This window comes from Haliotis asinina, chromosome 10 (assembly GCF_037392515.1).
Source record: "Haliotis asinina isolate JCU_RB_2024 chromosome 10, JCU_Hal_asi_v2, whole genome shotgun sequence".
NCBI lineage: Eukaryota > Metazoa > Mollusca > Gastropoda > Lepetellida > Haliotidae > Haliotis > Haliotis asinina.
The window spans coordinates 56,865,001-56,882,364 of NC_090289.1; the positions used below are offsets into that span (position 1 = coordinate 56,865,001).

General features: G+C 42.5%; 1 protein-coding gene across 1 annotated transcript; it reads right to left on the reverse strand.

The window, feature by feature from the left end:
- Positions 1–2,794: 2,794 nt before the first annotated feature.
- On the reverse strand, positions 2,795–15,784 carry LOC137298323 (uncharacterized). Its single transcript, XM_067830527.1, has 15 exons — positions 13,868–15,784; positions 12,031–12,242; positions 11,650–11,740; positions 11,073–11,163; positions 10,035–10,315; positions 8,839–9,006; positions 8,512–8,608; positions 8,309–8,407; positions 7,602–7,770; positions 7,249–7,331; positions 5,964–6,062; positions 5,510–5,633; positions 4,516–4,708; positions 3,959–4,101; positions 2,795–3,488 (listed from the first exon to the last, which is right to left on the reverse strand). Exons 1-15 carry the CDS (start codon positions 15,666–15,668, stop codon positions 3,363–3,365), a joined length of 3,777 nt encoding a protein of 1,258 aa, XP_067686628.1. The 5' UTR covers positions 15,669–15,784; the 3' UTR covers positions 2,795–3,362.
- Between the last annotated feature and the right edge of the window lie 1,580 nt (positions 15,785–17,364).

A 17,364-nucleotide genomic window follows, 5' to 3' on the forward strand; every position in this document is an offset into this window, starting at 1 on the left:
ATATACATACATACATATATATATATATATATATATACCATCCCCCAAAAGAAACCAAACAATCGTTAACATATGTAAACGTCTATCTGTGACTAAGTTAAACATGTTTGAAAGTACATTTTCGCTACAGATTTATCGTCTATGCGTTTCTTTCTTTCCTTTTTTTTATGTATACACTTATAAATTGTTTATAACACGTGCAAAGACGAACTTATCGGGAATGACATCAATACTTTAGATAGCACTTTCGAATGATGTGGCAATATAATCTGCTTACACCTCTTGCACAACATACATGACTATCTTCTTGTCGAGTGTGGTTTTACGCCACGTTTGAGCAATATTCCAGTACGTTGCACACATTGTACCCATAGAGGGAATCAATACCGGGTCTTCGATGTGACGCACGAACGCCTTAACCACTAGGCTACCCCTCCGCCCTTCCTAATAACCTTGTATGTGAACCCAGTGACTGACATCTAGTCCTAGCTGAGATGTGGAAATAGATGTATGAGTGAGTTGTGTTTTACGCCGCACTTAGCAATATTTCAGCTATATGGCGGTGGTCTGTAAATAATCGTGTCCGTACCAGACAATCCAGTGATCAACACCACGAGCATCGATCTGTGCTATTGGGAACCCATGACATGGGTCAACCAAGTAAGCAAGCCCGACAACCTGATCTCTTTAGTCGCCTGTTTTGGAGCATAATCCCCTTTTGTGGCAAGCATGGGTTGCTGGAGGACTAGTCTACCCCGCGACCATTGCGGGTCAAATAGATACACATCCACTTGGGGCTAAGAGCTACTCTAGACATCTAGATAGTTTGTATCCCGGGAGTATGGAAGACAATACAGTATTTAACTGTTACTACGAATATAGATAGCTTTGTTTCATATTTCCACATTTGTAATTCTCTATGTTCATCATTGTGCAAAAGATACATTTCTAAAATCTGTACACACCTATGTTACACTACTTCCTTGTTTGTTACGAAGAATATATCTGTGTAGAGTGTAGAAAGGATGTCTCTCAGATGTGCGTACAGAATGCACTTCGAAAACACGACAATGTTTGTCCACGACTTTTAAATACTCCTTTCACCTCCGACGAAATAATACCAACAAACACCAGTATACCGTCGATGCTCCAATCCGTTAACGTATATGTCAGACAATGGTGATTGACCCAAATGTACATTAAATTGTGTCTCGCAACGCTTGACCGTTGAAGCCTTATTTTCCAAGGGAATTCTGCATATGAAAAATAACCCATTGACGTTGAGGTAAGAGGTCATACTACTTATGTCTGACAGACAAAACAAGTACATGTACACTTACCGTACACACTGTAGTGTCTCGCTGTACAAGTGCCGGGTTGTTGTGTACAGACACGTGTGTTACAATGTATTTCAACGCAATCGCTAATCAAAAATATATCAAACTAACTCTACGTCAAGAAAAAGTCCGACTCAACAACTCATTTGCTATAAATAAATCCACATAGTGCATGACAAAAGACACTGTCATGCTTTCTACGCTGCCCCACGTACGAAGACCTGCTGAGGAAATGCATGGCTAATTGCCAAACCACCGACATTTCTCATCCTGCTGACACAGTCATGACCAGAATACCAGAAATATGCTTTGCGTAAACAACAACGCATGCAGCACCGATTTGTAGCATATCCTTCAGTAAGCGTGTCATCGTCGTGTAGTCAATGTCACTTCCGTGTACGTTGCCGATACACGGTCAGTAATCAGGCTCGAAATGCATTTCGTTCATTAAGTTGGGAGATATTCGACCAGAAAAGCAAATGTTAGATACACGTAAAGGATGTTCAGGAACTTTCTTAATCCTTTGCACATTTCCATTTAAATTAATCCTTCATATGTTATCAATACGTTCTCTCACTACCCTCTTAGGTGAATAAATATGCCATCGATGTTTCTTCACCATTTCTCGACGTTGTTCCCATACATTGTTCCATCATACCCAATGTTTTTCCTCATACCTTAGTGTAGTGCCATCGTCTCTATACATTGTGCTCTCATACCACGGCGTTCTTTCATCATACCTAAGTGTAGTGTCACCGTATCTGTACATTGTGCTATCATACCACGGCGTTCTTTCATCATACCTAAGTGTAGTGTCACCGTATCTGTACATTGTGCTCTCATACCACGGCGTTTTTGCATCATACCTAAGTGTAGTGTCACCGTATCTGTACATTGTGCTCTCATACCATGGCGTTCTTTCATCATACCTAAGTGTAGTGTCACCGTATCTGTACATTGTGCTCTCACACCACGGCGTTCTTTCATCATACCTAAGTGTAGTGTCACCGTATCTGTACATTGTGCTATCACACCACGGCGTTCTTTCATCATACCTAAGTGTAGTGTCACCGTATCTGTACATTGTGCTCTCATACCACGGCGTTCTTTCATCATACCTAAGTGTAGTGTCACCGTATCTGTACATTGTGCTCTCATACCACGGCGTTCTTTCATCATACCTAAGTGTAGTGTCACCGTATCTGTACATTGTGCTCTCATACCACGGCGTTCTTTCATCATACCTAAGTGTAGTGTCACCGTATCTGTACATTGTGCTCTCATACCCGACGTTGTTCATCATACCAAGGTGAAGGGTCATCGTATCTCTACACCGTATCTTCATACCCGATGTTGTTTTGTCATACCTCAATTATGTGTCATTGTTCTGACAGATAGTGTCATCATACCAGACGTTGTAACATTTTTTTGCAAACAAATAATATCAATGCCTTTGATTTATATGAAAACAATCGTTTACTGGCTGTACAAGGATATCAAAACATATCGTAGTAGACGTGCTGTAGAGGTAAACACCTCCCCAATGCACCATTAAATGTATATCCAATATCATGTGTTCTTTACATATGCACCACTTGATATGACACTGTCTGTTTTACAGAAAACGCACTACTGTGCACCATACTATGAGTTTTTTACAGCAAATGCACCGCCATTTGGTTACATTGAAACTCACATGTCACACACAGCAAGAATTCTAGATGATGACTAAGCAGCATCGGATTCATTCCTACCATCCATGGGATGCGGTTTAGACTCCACGTCAGCGTTCCAGCGCCATTGACTCCTGGGATGTGATTTTCTTTTCCAGGCGTCCCAGCGCTAAATGTTTCCAGTGCGATGTGGGGTGTACATGTACTTGGGGATTCCGGTGGAATTCTATGACGGTTCCGGGTAGAGTTGACAGGTGGGACATGAGCGTGATGTTCGGGTGCTAGAAGGGTTATGGTGTGCAAGGATAAGAGTCACATCGTGTGGCCGTTGAGGTAGGATGGGCAATGGTTATCAGCGGACGCCTCTGAAGCGTCCGAGCGCCACTGTCTCCAGGGCTAGAGTTGGGGACTCTACCAGGACACTGAACACGAACGAAATGGCATAGGACACCACAAACGTTCCGATAAACTGATACGCCTGAAATAAAGACATGCAACACATAGATATGAAAGTGAGCTGGCATGATATATCAGTTTATGCTGAATATATGATTGTTATAGCCTTATGCTAACTTGTCCTACGGGATTTATCGCAATCACCAGTATAAAGTTTAACATGTGCGTGTTATCGGTCCGTAGTTGAAATGGAACTCACGTGGAAGTAAGTGTATTGACAGGAACGGATCCTATGTTAATTAAAGAGATTATCGTCACTTCCTGATTGTAACTGGTCCTCAGAATTGGCAACGGTCAAACATGTGTCACTCAAATGATACTTTTAGCTCAAGTAACAATACTGTCAACAGTTCAGTCATAGCCAATCACTATACACATTACTTTATACATTAGACCTAGTGCTGTATGGCCGGGTGACGCTCATAGACGGTATCAGAAGACAGTAAGAATGGGGAATATTGGAACAATCGAGATATGACCGCAGATACTCACGATGAAAATAAAGTCCACATAAACAAGAGCTCTCTTCGAGAAGTCGGTGTACGTGATGAGAATCGGGTGGATCAGGTAGGCGCCATAAGTTAGTCGCCCCAGGGGCAGCCATGCCCCCCATGACAACAAGCGGTCCACGATTCCTGGTCACATAAACAAACCGTTTTTTTTTCTGTTTTCATGGTCTTTGACAGTTCCCGGTGAAAGGTGGCCATTGGCCATAGTCATTGTCTCAAATTGTGTTATAATATATTGTGAGACCAATGTGCACATACGCTGTTTGTTTGGTCAACTTGACTAACGCTTACTTTCTGAATATATAATTTTGAAAAAACCATTAGACGTGCTTCATTTAGGGCTTTAGCACCGCGGCGACGATTACTCTGTAAGCAAAATAATGTGAAAATAATATCAGTAACGTGTCGATTAGAGAACACTGTAACCGAAAAGTTGGCAAATACTAGAACTTAGCGTATATACCCTGGATTTACCCTGACGAAAACAATACTACACTATTCTAATTCTTCTTTTGTGTGAAGTTCCTACATACTGCTTACCTCCATGACCTGTGGTGCACACAAATATGATCCAAGACACAAAGAGTGCCCATCCTGGTCTGGAAAGCGTCTCGTGGGTGAGACGCGTGTCTCTGCCCCAGTTGATGTGACCGACCTTCCACTCATTCCACGTGATGTACGTACATAGAAGCCCGACGGCCAGACCGATCTGCCATCCTACCACAAGGGCGAACTGCAACAGAGAACCACATCATCTGCCACCACACTATGAGGGTGACTTGCAATACAGAACGCTAAGTTTCAGCTTGAGTGAAATGAAACCTAGATTCCTACAATTACACGATGCTAATGCAACATATGTCATATTTGGGATTTCACTTCCTTAGTAAAGTACAAATTCTAGTACTTTTGTGATTGAGTCCCCTCCGGGATTCGAACGCGCACCCTCAGAGTCAGGCACCTAATCGCCAGCACACAAAGTCAGCCGCCTAACCCGCTAAGGCACTGCGACTTCCACTTGTGGGTTAGGCGGCTGACTTTGTGGCGATTAGGTACCTGACTCTAAGGGTGCGGGTTCGAATCCCGAATGGGACTCACCAAAACGTACTAGAATTTATACTTTACTGAGGAAGTGAAATCCCAAAATGACATATGTTGTAGATTCCTACATTACAGAAATGGTGAAGTGAAACCTAGATTCCTACATTACAAGAAGATGGTGAAGTGAAACCTAGATTCCTACACTACAGAGATGGTGAAGTGAAACCTAGATTCCTACATTACAGAGATGGTGAAGTGAAACGTACAGTGAGTGTCTTTAGTTTTAGCAACATTCCAGCAATATCCCAGCTTGGGACGTCAGAAATGGGCTTAATGTATGGTACCCATGTACGGAATCGACCCCGGGTCTTCGATCTGTATGATCTATGATGATATAAATCCTCCTTTACAGTTACTGCCTATCGAGAACGTTCAAATAGTAACATCATAATTTAATTTAGCAGGACAAGAATGCTACAGAGGATCTATTTACCCTTGGAATATGAACTTTACACTTTGTCTTGTTGAGAACGAAGCCCAGCAGCAGCCCTACGGCAAACACCCCGACACGGCACCACGGCATGAAGTAGATCTCACGCATAAACTGCTCATCGTTTCTGTGTAAAACCACGGTTAGAAAGCATTTTTCCGACTTTTGAGTGGCTCCGTGTATTTTGCCAAGCAACACACGAGAACCAACAAGGGAAAACGTTTACTTTATATAAAAACGTTCCACGTTTCAAAGGAACTGTTGCCATCTGGTCACAGTTGTATTGAAATACTATCTTTTCTTGCTAATACTCTCAGTGTGAAGGTATTTCATCCGCTAACTAATCACAGAGAATATTCCGAAACGACATTCAGGAACCAATTTTGCTGATGCATTACAAGACATAGAATATTATATAAATGGGCGTTTAACTCATCTGATTTTGTTGTCTACTTACTTGAGAAGTGCTCCGTCCACTGAATACTCCTTATAAGCGTATGTGGCTATCTGGACAAACACGAGCAGCACCATCAGGATGGTTCCCAACGCTCGAAGCCTGCAGTGGAGAACTAAATATACCTGCTTCCATGTACCTACATAATCTCTGCTGATGTTACATTGAGCGTGTTCGTTAATCACTTAAAAAAAAACCCAGTGATGTCAGATGTTTCCGAAAACCTGAAAATGTCAAAATAGGGCGTTTAATCGGACACAACCTTTGTCATATTTAGGAATTTCCAACATCTAACCATTAAACTTTGTGAGAGCTTTGTTGAGGCCTGGAATCTTACATCGTGGATCACTACATGTGCCGTCTCCGACGGTGTATCGTATAGATTGTTGTCGAGGCAAAGTGATAGAATTGTTTTATTACGTCATTACAATTGCAGGAAAGTTTGGTAGAGTTATTTGTATATGAGAGATGACAAGTGCACTATCCGTTTTGATGGTTATGTATACTTACCTGTTAACCGTATCTCATACAGTCTCGTATGTGATGCGTCAGCATGGTATGAGACTCGTCGTTCTGGTCACTCTGGTGTGTCATGCGTCAGTTTGGCGTGTGATGCGTCCGTTTCAGTGTGACACGTCGCTCTGGTGTGTGACGCGTCACTCTGGTGTGGGATGCGTCTGTCCAATGTGTTATGCGTTAATCTGGTTAGAGACGCGTCGGTCGGGCATGTGATGCGTCAGTCTGGTGTCTGATGCGTCAGACTGGTGTATGATATGGCAGTCTTGTATGCGTTTCATCTGTCTGGTGCGTGATGCGTCAGTCTGGTATATGGTGTGTAATGCGTTATTTTGATGTGTCATGAGTCTGTAGTGTGATAATTGAGTTTTGTCTGTGATCGGTGGTGTGTGAAACTTTTGTTTGGTATGTGATGTGTAAATACGGTGAGTGATGCGTTAGTATGATATGTGATGCATCAGTCTGGTGTGTAAACCATCAGTCTGGTGAGAGACGCGTCGGTCTGGTGTGTGATGCCTCAGTCTCGTATATGATGCGCCAGTCTGGTATGTGACGCGTCGTTCTGGTATGTGATTTGTCAGTCTTGTGTGTGATGCGTCACTCCGGTGTGTTACGCGCTGGTGTGATTTTTGATGCGTCAGTCCGGCATGTGATGCGTAAACCTGTTCTGTGATGCATTGGTCTGGTATGTGATGCTCCACTCTGGTGTGCGATGCGTTAGTCTGATGTGTGAGACATCTGCCTGGTGTTTGGTTCGTAGGACAATACGTACCCCACGACAATAGGCACCAGTGTCAATGGAGCTATGATGTAGAACTGCATGTCGTCAGCCATGAACCACGTCCACCTCATGCACTGAAATGAAGCGTCAACAATTGATTTGTCATCTGGTCAATGTCGGCCTGTGTAAACAGTACAGAAATTCCCCTAGACAGGTGCGGTGGTCATCGGTTTGTCACATCATCGTATCAAAATTGCTTCGTTATGTCCATCATTGGATTGTTGGCTCGAGAGTATTATAACCAGATTACATAATCTTATAGCTGAAACCTTTGTGGCGATAAAAACCAACAAAGAAAACTAGTCAAATGACCTTTTAATCAGATATACACATGACGCACTTACCCCTTCCCCCGACTTGTACACGTTGTTGATGTAGAGGGCATTAGTCCACCAGTTGGACGCACAGTGGGCATTGTCATAGTTGAGACCGTCCGACTTGAGAGGCCCATCCAGCATGTACTTGAAGAGGCACGTGTAGGTCATGAGGATCACCAGGTAAACGGGGCTAAGTCTACAAGGTAACATAGCAATACCTGTGCCTGAATTCGCTACACGAATATTACAACTCATTGTAAATACAATGCATCCTTGCTGTGTTTTGTTTTGCATTTGGAACAGTTCTTGGTGGCAAAACACGTTAAACATCAAACTGTCATCACAAATAGAGACATTTCATTCAGTTGGAAAAACTACGCCTAATATACTTCAGTTTATTGTCTATGTAATGGATATATTCCTCAAGTCTGTTTTATCCGGAAGAAGGATAAACCATTTCTTTCCCAGTAGCCAAGTTCCTGTACTATCTGACACGACTTCCACATGCGATATCTTTCATGTTCGTGAATTCCACTTACGGAATCCTGCTTCAAATTTCTTTGTCTCGATGTCGTGATATATCATTCCGAAATCCCCGGATTCGAGTGTTTTGTCCATCCTAACCCATGCTGTAGCTGATCTATCATTTCCCAAGAAACTGGAATAACGTGACATCACCATGCTGGTTTGAGACAGCAGAAAATCATGTTGAGTCAGCAAAAGCTGGCACATACCTCCAGAAGCGATGAACGTAATACATGGCCATCTGCCGTCCTGTTAGCTTGCCGGTTTTCTGGACTTGTCTTAGAAACAAGAATGATACCAGACATCCCCTGAAACACCACACGGTGCTTGTTGGTAACCTTGTGAAGGAACACAAGTCCATATGAATATGAAGAGAATTTAACGTAAGCGAGCAGTCAGTGGTATTACTTACCCTATGAGGAAGAACGTGTCGACAGCCAGGGATGCATTGACCACAGCCTGCATGGAGAAGTCCTTCACCTTCTTCAGAACTTCCGTTACATTCTCGTCTGATAAACAAATGTGATCATATATACATCCGATTAAGTTAAACGAACATGTTGATTAAGATATTTTAACTAGACAGAAAAACATATAATCCTCGGAACTACATTCTAATAGTGGAAAACTACCACTTTACAACCTGTGCCTGTGTAACGACTGAATGCATGAAGTTGGATAATCATAAACAAGTACTCTGGTTTCTCTAAATAGCACACAGTATGCATGGTATGTCGACCTGTGACGCCTCTGGTGTAGACAATTATGTGTCCAAGAATCACCCACGCCATACTGAGGACCCGGATGCCGTGAATACACCGCAGGCTACCCTCTTTCCTGCTGGTGTCGAATATCTTCTCCGTGTTCCGACTGAAGGAGAAACACAGCAACAGCCGTCTACATACACCTGGAAATATAGGTGCATATGTACTTGATCAGATGTTGGTAGGTGTTCAAAGAATCCGTGCAGTAACATCTGTATAGATAGCTAGTCAACCGTCGTCTTCTTCGGTGACCTGTTGAACTGAAATACATAACGTGAATAAAGATTGAATGCATTGCTACCGATGTCTTCTCCGAATTTACATTAAAACTGTCGGTATTGTAGATGTATATTTAAAGTATCGATCAAAAGAAAAGTATACATTTATATCTTATTGTAGCTAAACTGAACCATCCAAGAAAAAGTTCAACGTATTCCTGTTTGTGTTATCACGGTAGTGTTTTGGATGCTTTCACTACAGTAACGTGTAATTAACCTTTCTAATGCTTTGGACACATCCAGCCTTTAATATCCTACTGTCCTTTGTCGGAAGAAATAACAACAATTTCGATATACAAGTACAATTGAAACATCTGATTTCCAGATTTCATTTACCCATGAAGATACGGGTAAGAATTGATATTCAGTAACCCATGCTTGTCGTAAGAGGCAGCTGTAACGGGATCGCGTGGTCAGGCTCGCTGGCTCTGTTGACACATGTCATCGTTTCCCAACTGCCTTAATTGATGTTCATGATATTGATATCTGGATTGTCTGGTCCAGATTTGGGTATTTACAGACCACCGCCACATAGTTGATATATTGCATAATGCAAGATTCACCCACTCACTCCAAACGTCGTTGTAATCGTTAATCGTCAAAGTCAAAATCTAGAACAAATACTGTAACCTGCGAGTGATGTCCATCTTGGCGACTTCAAGTCAGTTCATGTCGTCGTGAGCTAGGAAAGCCCCCAGATATAGTCGAGACATCCATACCGGCTCTGTTTAATGGATACATGTTTTGCATGACTAACATGTGTTCAGATGATGATCCCTACGGGTCTTCATGAGTCCAACAACCGGCTTCCATGGGACATCATAATGGTCAAGGTGATACACCTTCCCACGTATGGTGGTGTTCGCCATGGAAACAACTTTTAATACACCTACCATCCTGATCCTCGTCGTCGTCTTCGTATGGTTCTGTAGTTGTGGATACGCTGTCGCTGTCTTGAGGAGTGTCCACCAACTTCCCGTTCATAGACACAATGGAAATACCGTTGTTGGCACTGGTCTTGCCGGTATGTGAAGGACTGTCGAATGCTGCAATGACATCTCCGTCGTATTCATCCTCGTGGCCACGTTTTCGCTTCACTCTTTTAACCTCTCCAGAGAAGACGTCATACAGGGTGCCGAGCACAGTCAGAAGGACAACGACTCCGAGCACAGTCCTGTGTCAGAAGTACCATCTCAATGATCAATGGATTGAGGAGCATTGACGCTTGGCACAGATTCTAGAGGCAGCTTGCTAGTCGGTTGATTAACATTAAATTGCAACCATTTATCAGATACGGGTGTCTCATCTACAAGCATGGATCCCTGACATGCAGTAAGTCAGCATACATGGATCCACATCCATATGTGTACGATTAGTGGCGACTGAGGAAGATATGTTTCACACCAAGATATCACCAGTACAAGCATTAATGGCACCAGAGATACCGGAGAGACCGACTGAGTATGATGCTGTAAAGTACGTTTCAACAGTCAAATGTAAAGTAATTTCATATAACGAATGTGTATCAGCGAGTGCATGGATGTAATTGGACATATAAGTTTGGGCCTTCTGGGAAACTTATGCACCAGGGATCTTGACCCTCAGACCGCAATAGCCTGCGGTTCTTAGTTGAGGCAGGATCCGCTAAATATGCCTCATAAAGGTGAATAGATGAACTTATGACGATGGTGATAGTTGTGTTTTTCTTGTCTCGTGTTTCACACCGCTGTGATCAGTGATTAATCGTGATTTAGCTTGACACAGCTGTCGTTTGTGTATTCCCCGTTGTGTTTATGCTTCGATAGATGTAGGTAAAAAATAACATGTTATTAGGATAACAGTGTCAGGTTTCAGGTTGAGTCTGTTCTGCTGTTGCACATAGCCAGTACCGTTTATCAGTGGGTGATTAGCAACTCAATTGGACCACTTACACTGCTATAATCGCTGCCGTGTCGTGAGAGAGGTCTTCGGCATGGGAACACTGCACTTTGTACACGCTGCTGTTGATGACATCCAGGGGCACTACAACATACAGCTGGTGTCAGGCTTACACACACACACACACAAGCTTTCATTGTGTACAAAACGTGGATCAATAAAGTCATAGAAAATAATTGCTAGTAGAATTTTCTTTTTAAAATAACAAAAAAATACTGGCTGGATGAGACCGTTTGCGTTTGGATGTCGCACCTGTAACATATTCATGTGCCAAGACGTATAGATATACTGGTTCACATGGTTTGTACGCTTCAAGATGGGATAGGTGCATTCATGTTTCCATCTTATGCAGCAATGTAGCTCTTTCAACCCAACCCCGCGCTACCCGCGGAAAGAAAGCCTTTCGCGACTAACATAAAGACACTTGGTTGTAAAGATGTCGGAGTCCAGTCACAGGGGCGTTATAGAGTTGTATTAATAAACATTTTTTTCACAATCTCGGAAAAATTGGTGGACATCTATTGAAGAATGTCAAGAACAGATCATGTTTAATGCGGGTCGTGTACTTACAGAAAGACAGGGCCAGGTGGACAGTTTCCTCATTACAAGACTGCGGCAGACACAGGTGCCATTCCAGGGCCGCGACGTAATCAGCGGGGAGCTACGAACACAACAGAATACACAAACGTACTCAGAAAATACCGGAATCAAGGGCTGTACCTCTACTGCCTACACATTAAACGCATTTTGAATGTTTCAGAGATGTTTTATGTATACAACGCTTATTGCCAACATTAAGATGACGACTGCATGTTATTTGCCATCGTGGCGCGTGACTCATATGATCACTTTAGTTACAGGCCAGAGACACGTTGAGTGAATTGTTTTCAGTGCACCAGCAGTCAGACAAACAAACCAACAAACTGTAATGTTCTAGAAACTGTATCTTACAGGCATGGGCGTGTCCAGAGCACCTGTCTTGTCCAGGACGGACTGTGGCAAGGTGAAGGCGAGGTTGCAGTAGCTTCCCCGTATTTCTCGTCCCGGCACCCCGGCATCTCCCGTCAGTTTAACGCTGGTCTCCAGACACTCGTCGTAGTTGCCGTAGAACTTGACAGCCCCTTTGAGCAGGCTGCTCCCTGGTTTGCCACTTGCGTCCAGCACTGGACAACAGAGAAACCGTACCAGTTACTTCTGGCAAGTGCAGTGTGCTAGTTAAGTGGCATACGAATGTCGGAAAAAAACAATGTATATAAATATCTACTTGTATTTATTAATCCTTCATATGGAGACTAGTTATGCTCAAGTTCTATTCCATCGCAATCGACGAGAGCAGTCGAGTGTTCATGTGTCTGTGAAAACGTATGATTCTGCCATAAACAGGTAATTCCATTTATTCTGAAAGGGATCGAGGCTAGAGGGGATTTAGACTTGATCTGTTTGGGGCTTCTGCATTGCACACGGGGTTAGACTGAAAATAATGTAGTTCAGAGATTGTGAAGCCGGTTATTGAAAACTCCAGATTTCGTGGTCACGTGTTGACATAGTTTCAGTTAATTTTGCAAATGGCTCGGATCTTAATTGTCATTGGGTCGGATAGAGCATCTGATTAATATTATAGTCAACCCGTAGCAATGTCCTTGAAATGGATAGATATTAGCAATAGTTTGTGACTATCAGAATCAGGGCAATCGCTATAGTATTATTCTTATCTTCAGTAGAAGGATTCAACCTCCAAATAATTGTCATGTGACTGGTTGCTTCCAGGAAATAATTGCATGTAACAGTATGCAATATGCCAGACATTAAACGTGTTACAAGAAATGGAAAAACAGTCTTGTGTTATTGTATTATATCTTCAGTTACCAGGTGGCATGGTCTACCTGAAACTGGGACGAAGAACGTGATACATCAGCTGTCATTATCTCCTATCTGACACAACCTTCTTCATGACAACTCAATAACAATCATTATCACAAAGTTTTGACCAGTCATCACGTCAATGAGATTGAAGTAGTGACCATGCGACTTGTCACCTGATCGGCCCATACAATGTTATCATTATGTATATACAATGTTAAACAGGTCATCGCTCGGGGCAGTGCGTCGAGGTTGCTGAGCGTGTTAGTAAAAATAAATTAGTTTTATCTGGAAACCCACTGAGTGTTGTGCAAACATGTACCCATTCAGATAAAAAACCTTATCTCTCTCTCACTCATGGCGGCTCTCTTTTCTAAGTAGTAAGTGAGTGAGTGAGGTTTGCACAGCTACAGATATTCCACAGCCATATCTTTCAATCCTCCGACCACCCATTTGCAGCCATACGGGGAATCAAATCCAGGAGGGCTTTGACCATTAACTGTTAAAACTAGTCAAAATCAGTTCAAAGAGATTTTGTCCCACTTTCGGTTATAGAGGGTTATACTATGCAACACTGACAGGTACTCTCCCAAGTCATGCGACCACGTTGTACATATCTAGCATAGCATATAGGCAGTGCACACACAGACAGACTTACATCACTGTTGGCTGTTTCAAACTCTTGCTAGCCCAAAATGGATTTAAACAGACGCCAAGATATAATGACGTTACACGGGAGTATAAATCTCTTTAAAACTCTTGCTAGACCACCAGGATGGATAGGTGTACATTTAGATAGTCTGTTAGAATTCTAAGCAGTGTCGGGCAGACCGAAGAGCCTTATTAATATCATTATCTTACGAAATAACATTGTGTGGATCCAAATGGTAGGATGGGTCACAGACAATAACAAATAAACGGTACATACTTTTGAGAGCCCACATGTCCAGTCTTGTGAGTCCATAGATGTATTCACTGAGGTCTGCAGTACACTGTGGGTTCACACCCCTGCCCAGTCCCGGCGTCTGTAGACGTGAAACTATAGACATAATCCTATCCGCCATTGTCGAATTACCAAGCATTTGCTCAAGTTTGGTGTTGTTGACGTTTCGTATAATTGCCTCCAGTGTATCTAGGGGCTGCGACAGTGTTAAGTTTGCGATATCCAGATCATCTTCAAATGATGACACGACTGTGTACAAGTATTGAAGCAGCGAACCGAACTCCCTACCAAGGAATTCCCCAACAAGTTTCATCACTCTCGGTCCCTGGATAAGTTGCATGAAATACTCCTCCGTAGTTTCAGGAGACTTGAGTGTAGATATGACTCGGACTATATCGTCGGTTAATGTAGAATTCCCTAAGCGATCTTGTATTTTGGTAATGTTGATGGCTTCTATAATTTCAAATAGAGATTTAATCGGCCTCGACAAAGTTAAGTTCATAAGAATGTCCGGTTTATCTACAACAGTGCCCAGAATCTTAAAGCAAGCTTCTCGTATAAAATGGGGTGCGGACGTAAACACGTATTTCTCCAACTCATCAAGGGAATGTGCATGTGATGCTAGATCTGCAACTCCATCTACAAGGGAGGAATTACCAAGCACTACACGCAGAGCAGTTGTGTTTAGATTTGCTATGAGAGAAACCACGGCATCTACTAAAGTTTCCCCAACAGTCAGGTTGTATATATCAGGGTAAATTGCAAACGGAGAAAGCAGTTGTATTGCCTTCTTCATTAATGAAACTATTTCTTGTGCAGCCTCTGCTCCAAACTCCTTTTGCACAGTCAGATTTTGCAAATTATGGGCTACGCCTTTCAGGAGAGTCATTGTGTAGTTGGCAGACGCGTTGCTGATTATTCCATCAGGAGCCGACAGAACTGGGACTAGTATTGGCAGTACAGTGTTAGCTAAATTAACCAGGTTCTTTCCGCCAATTTTGTCTACAAATTCCATCAACACTTGATTAGCAGTTCCCCCCGGGGACAATAAGTCCTCAATCATTCCACTGACTGATCCAGTTTCCAGGAGCTCGGTCACTGCAGGTAACATATTCATAACAGCAACGCTTGAGTTGTCACCCAGTAATCCTTGCAGTATCTCCTGACTTGTGTTGCTTTTAATAAAATCGTCCAGAATCAGTGCTCCTTCACTAAAGTTAGCCTTTAGTGAGATGAGCGGGACAAAACTGACGACATCTTCAATCTCCTCATAAGTGGTATCACTGAGGAGTTGAATGCCGCGATCAACAAGCCGTTTTCCATCAGGGGTGGAAGTAAGGACGGACAACAGCCTAAGGAAACCTCCATTTTTGTGTACGGGGTTAGCGGTGATAAGTGGCAAGAGGGAAGTTATCCCTTTCAACTGGTCAGCATTGACACCATCCAGTGTGATCATGAGGGACTGTAGCAAGTCCCCTCCTCCCTGCACCCTCTCGATGCTGTTGACAAAACCCATCAGAGCGAACACGCCAGGATTATCTTCAGGGGGCAAATCAGGAACCAGTGTCTCCACTGTTGAGTACCGTTGGCTGGTATTGTTCTGTCTCCAGACAGTGCCGTCCAAGAGGCTCGGGTGCTCTGTTGAATGCTCAGCTGTATCTACAGCATTCTTGTAGGACAATATTGGAACACTGGAGGTGTGACTTTGTCCAGTCTCTGTTTTCAATCCAGTCCCAATAGCAATCACTGTTGTGACCATCACAACGACATAAATCATTTCGCCCATGGTTGACTATGTGAAGGTCCGGTGGAAAGAGAAGCAGAGAGACCTTCCTCCGCTCAGCATCAAGGCACAAGTCTAACCTGTTCTGCCCTTACTCCCGCTGTCGTGATGTGTGATCTGTATTACACTTGTGATAACAGGAGCGTTTATCTTCAATATATACTCAGTTTCAAAATAATTTCCTACATCAAATTCAATAATATGTGTCACAAACAATTCATAACCTATGTTTTTATTTGTATGTATCAAACATATACACTTTGAACAATATCGCAACATATCATGCGTTTCATGGGATCAGCACTTTATCAGTGATCACAGCTAAAGAACATACCCAGTTAACATACGTTTCATGGGATCAGCACTTTATCAGTGATCACAACTAAAGAACATACCCAGTTAACATACGTTTCATGGGATCAGCACTTTATCAGTGATCACAACTAAAGAACATACCCAGTTAACATACGTTTCATGGGATCAGCACTTTATCAGTGATCACAGCTAAAGAACATACCCAGTTAACATACGTTTCATGGGATCAGCACTTTATCAGTGATCACAGCTAAAGAACATACCCAGTTAACATACGTTTCATGGGATCAGCACTTTATCAGTGATCACAACTAAAGAACATACCCAGTTAACATACGTTTCATGGGATCAGCACTTTATCAGTGATCACAGCTAAAGAACATACCCAGTTAACATACGTTTCATGGGATCAGCACTTTATCAGTAATCACAACTAAAGAACATACCCAGTTAACATACGTTTCATGGGATCAGCACTTTATCAGTGATCACTGAATTTTACTCATTTTGAGCAACTGATCACTAATCTATGGTACATAATGTTAATAACTGTGGCATTTTCAAGACATTGAAATACAGCCTTCAGAAATCCCCTATGTACCAACAGTATCATTTTGGCAATATCAGGTGTAACTTTTGCTAAATGCAATAACATGATTGAACACTCACTGTCCCCTCACAAACTGTATCTAGCGTGTATTTGACGTTGAGGACGTCGAGTCATTCTTGCACTTGCTCCAATAGAAGCGTTTGTACTGGATTCTCTCTCACGTATTCTGGTACAACAACCCTGTCTAGGATGCCGACGATGTACCGTTGTCCACATGTTGTCTGATCGTCACAGGATCTAGTTGTTTACAGTCACGTCAGATGCATCCCCGCATCATCAATGAATCGGATCCAGCTGTGTAGTTTGGTTTACGAAAAGTTGATCACTAACACTGGTTGCTCATCTTTTGATCGCAACCCCAGTTAATACACGGTGGGTGCACCCGTAGAGTCAAACTAATCATACAAACAAGCATGATGGTGATGATGATGGTGATGATGATGGTGATGATGATGGTGATGATGATACCTGAACATGAATAACTATGAACATCTTTAATATGTGTTACCATATTTTTATTCAATATACATAGTATGTTAGTTATTCCATTGTGTGAAATGTAATATGAATAGCATGATCATTCATGACGTTGTACGTTTTCTACGATAAGGATTGCATCCATTTTGCTTAAATATCAAATATTATCCCTACTGCGCAGATGGATGCTCTTGCTGTTGGTGACTAGATTTTCTGGTGCAAACTCGATTATTTACAGCCATATAGCTGGAATATCGCTGACTGTGGTGTAAAACTAAACTCACTCACAAACTTGTT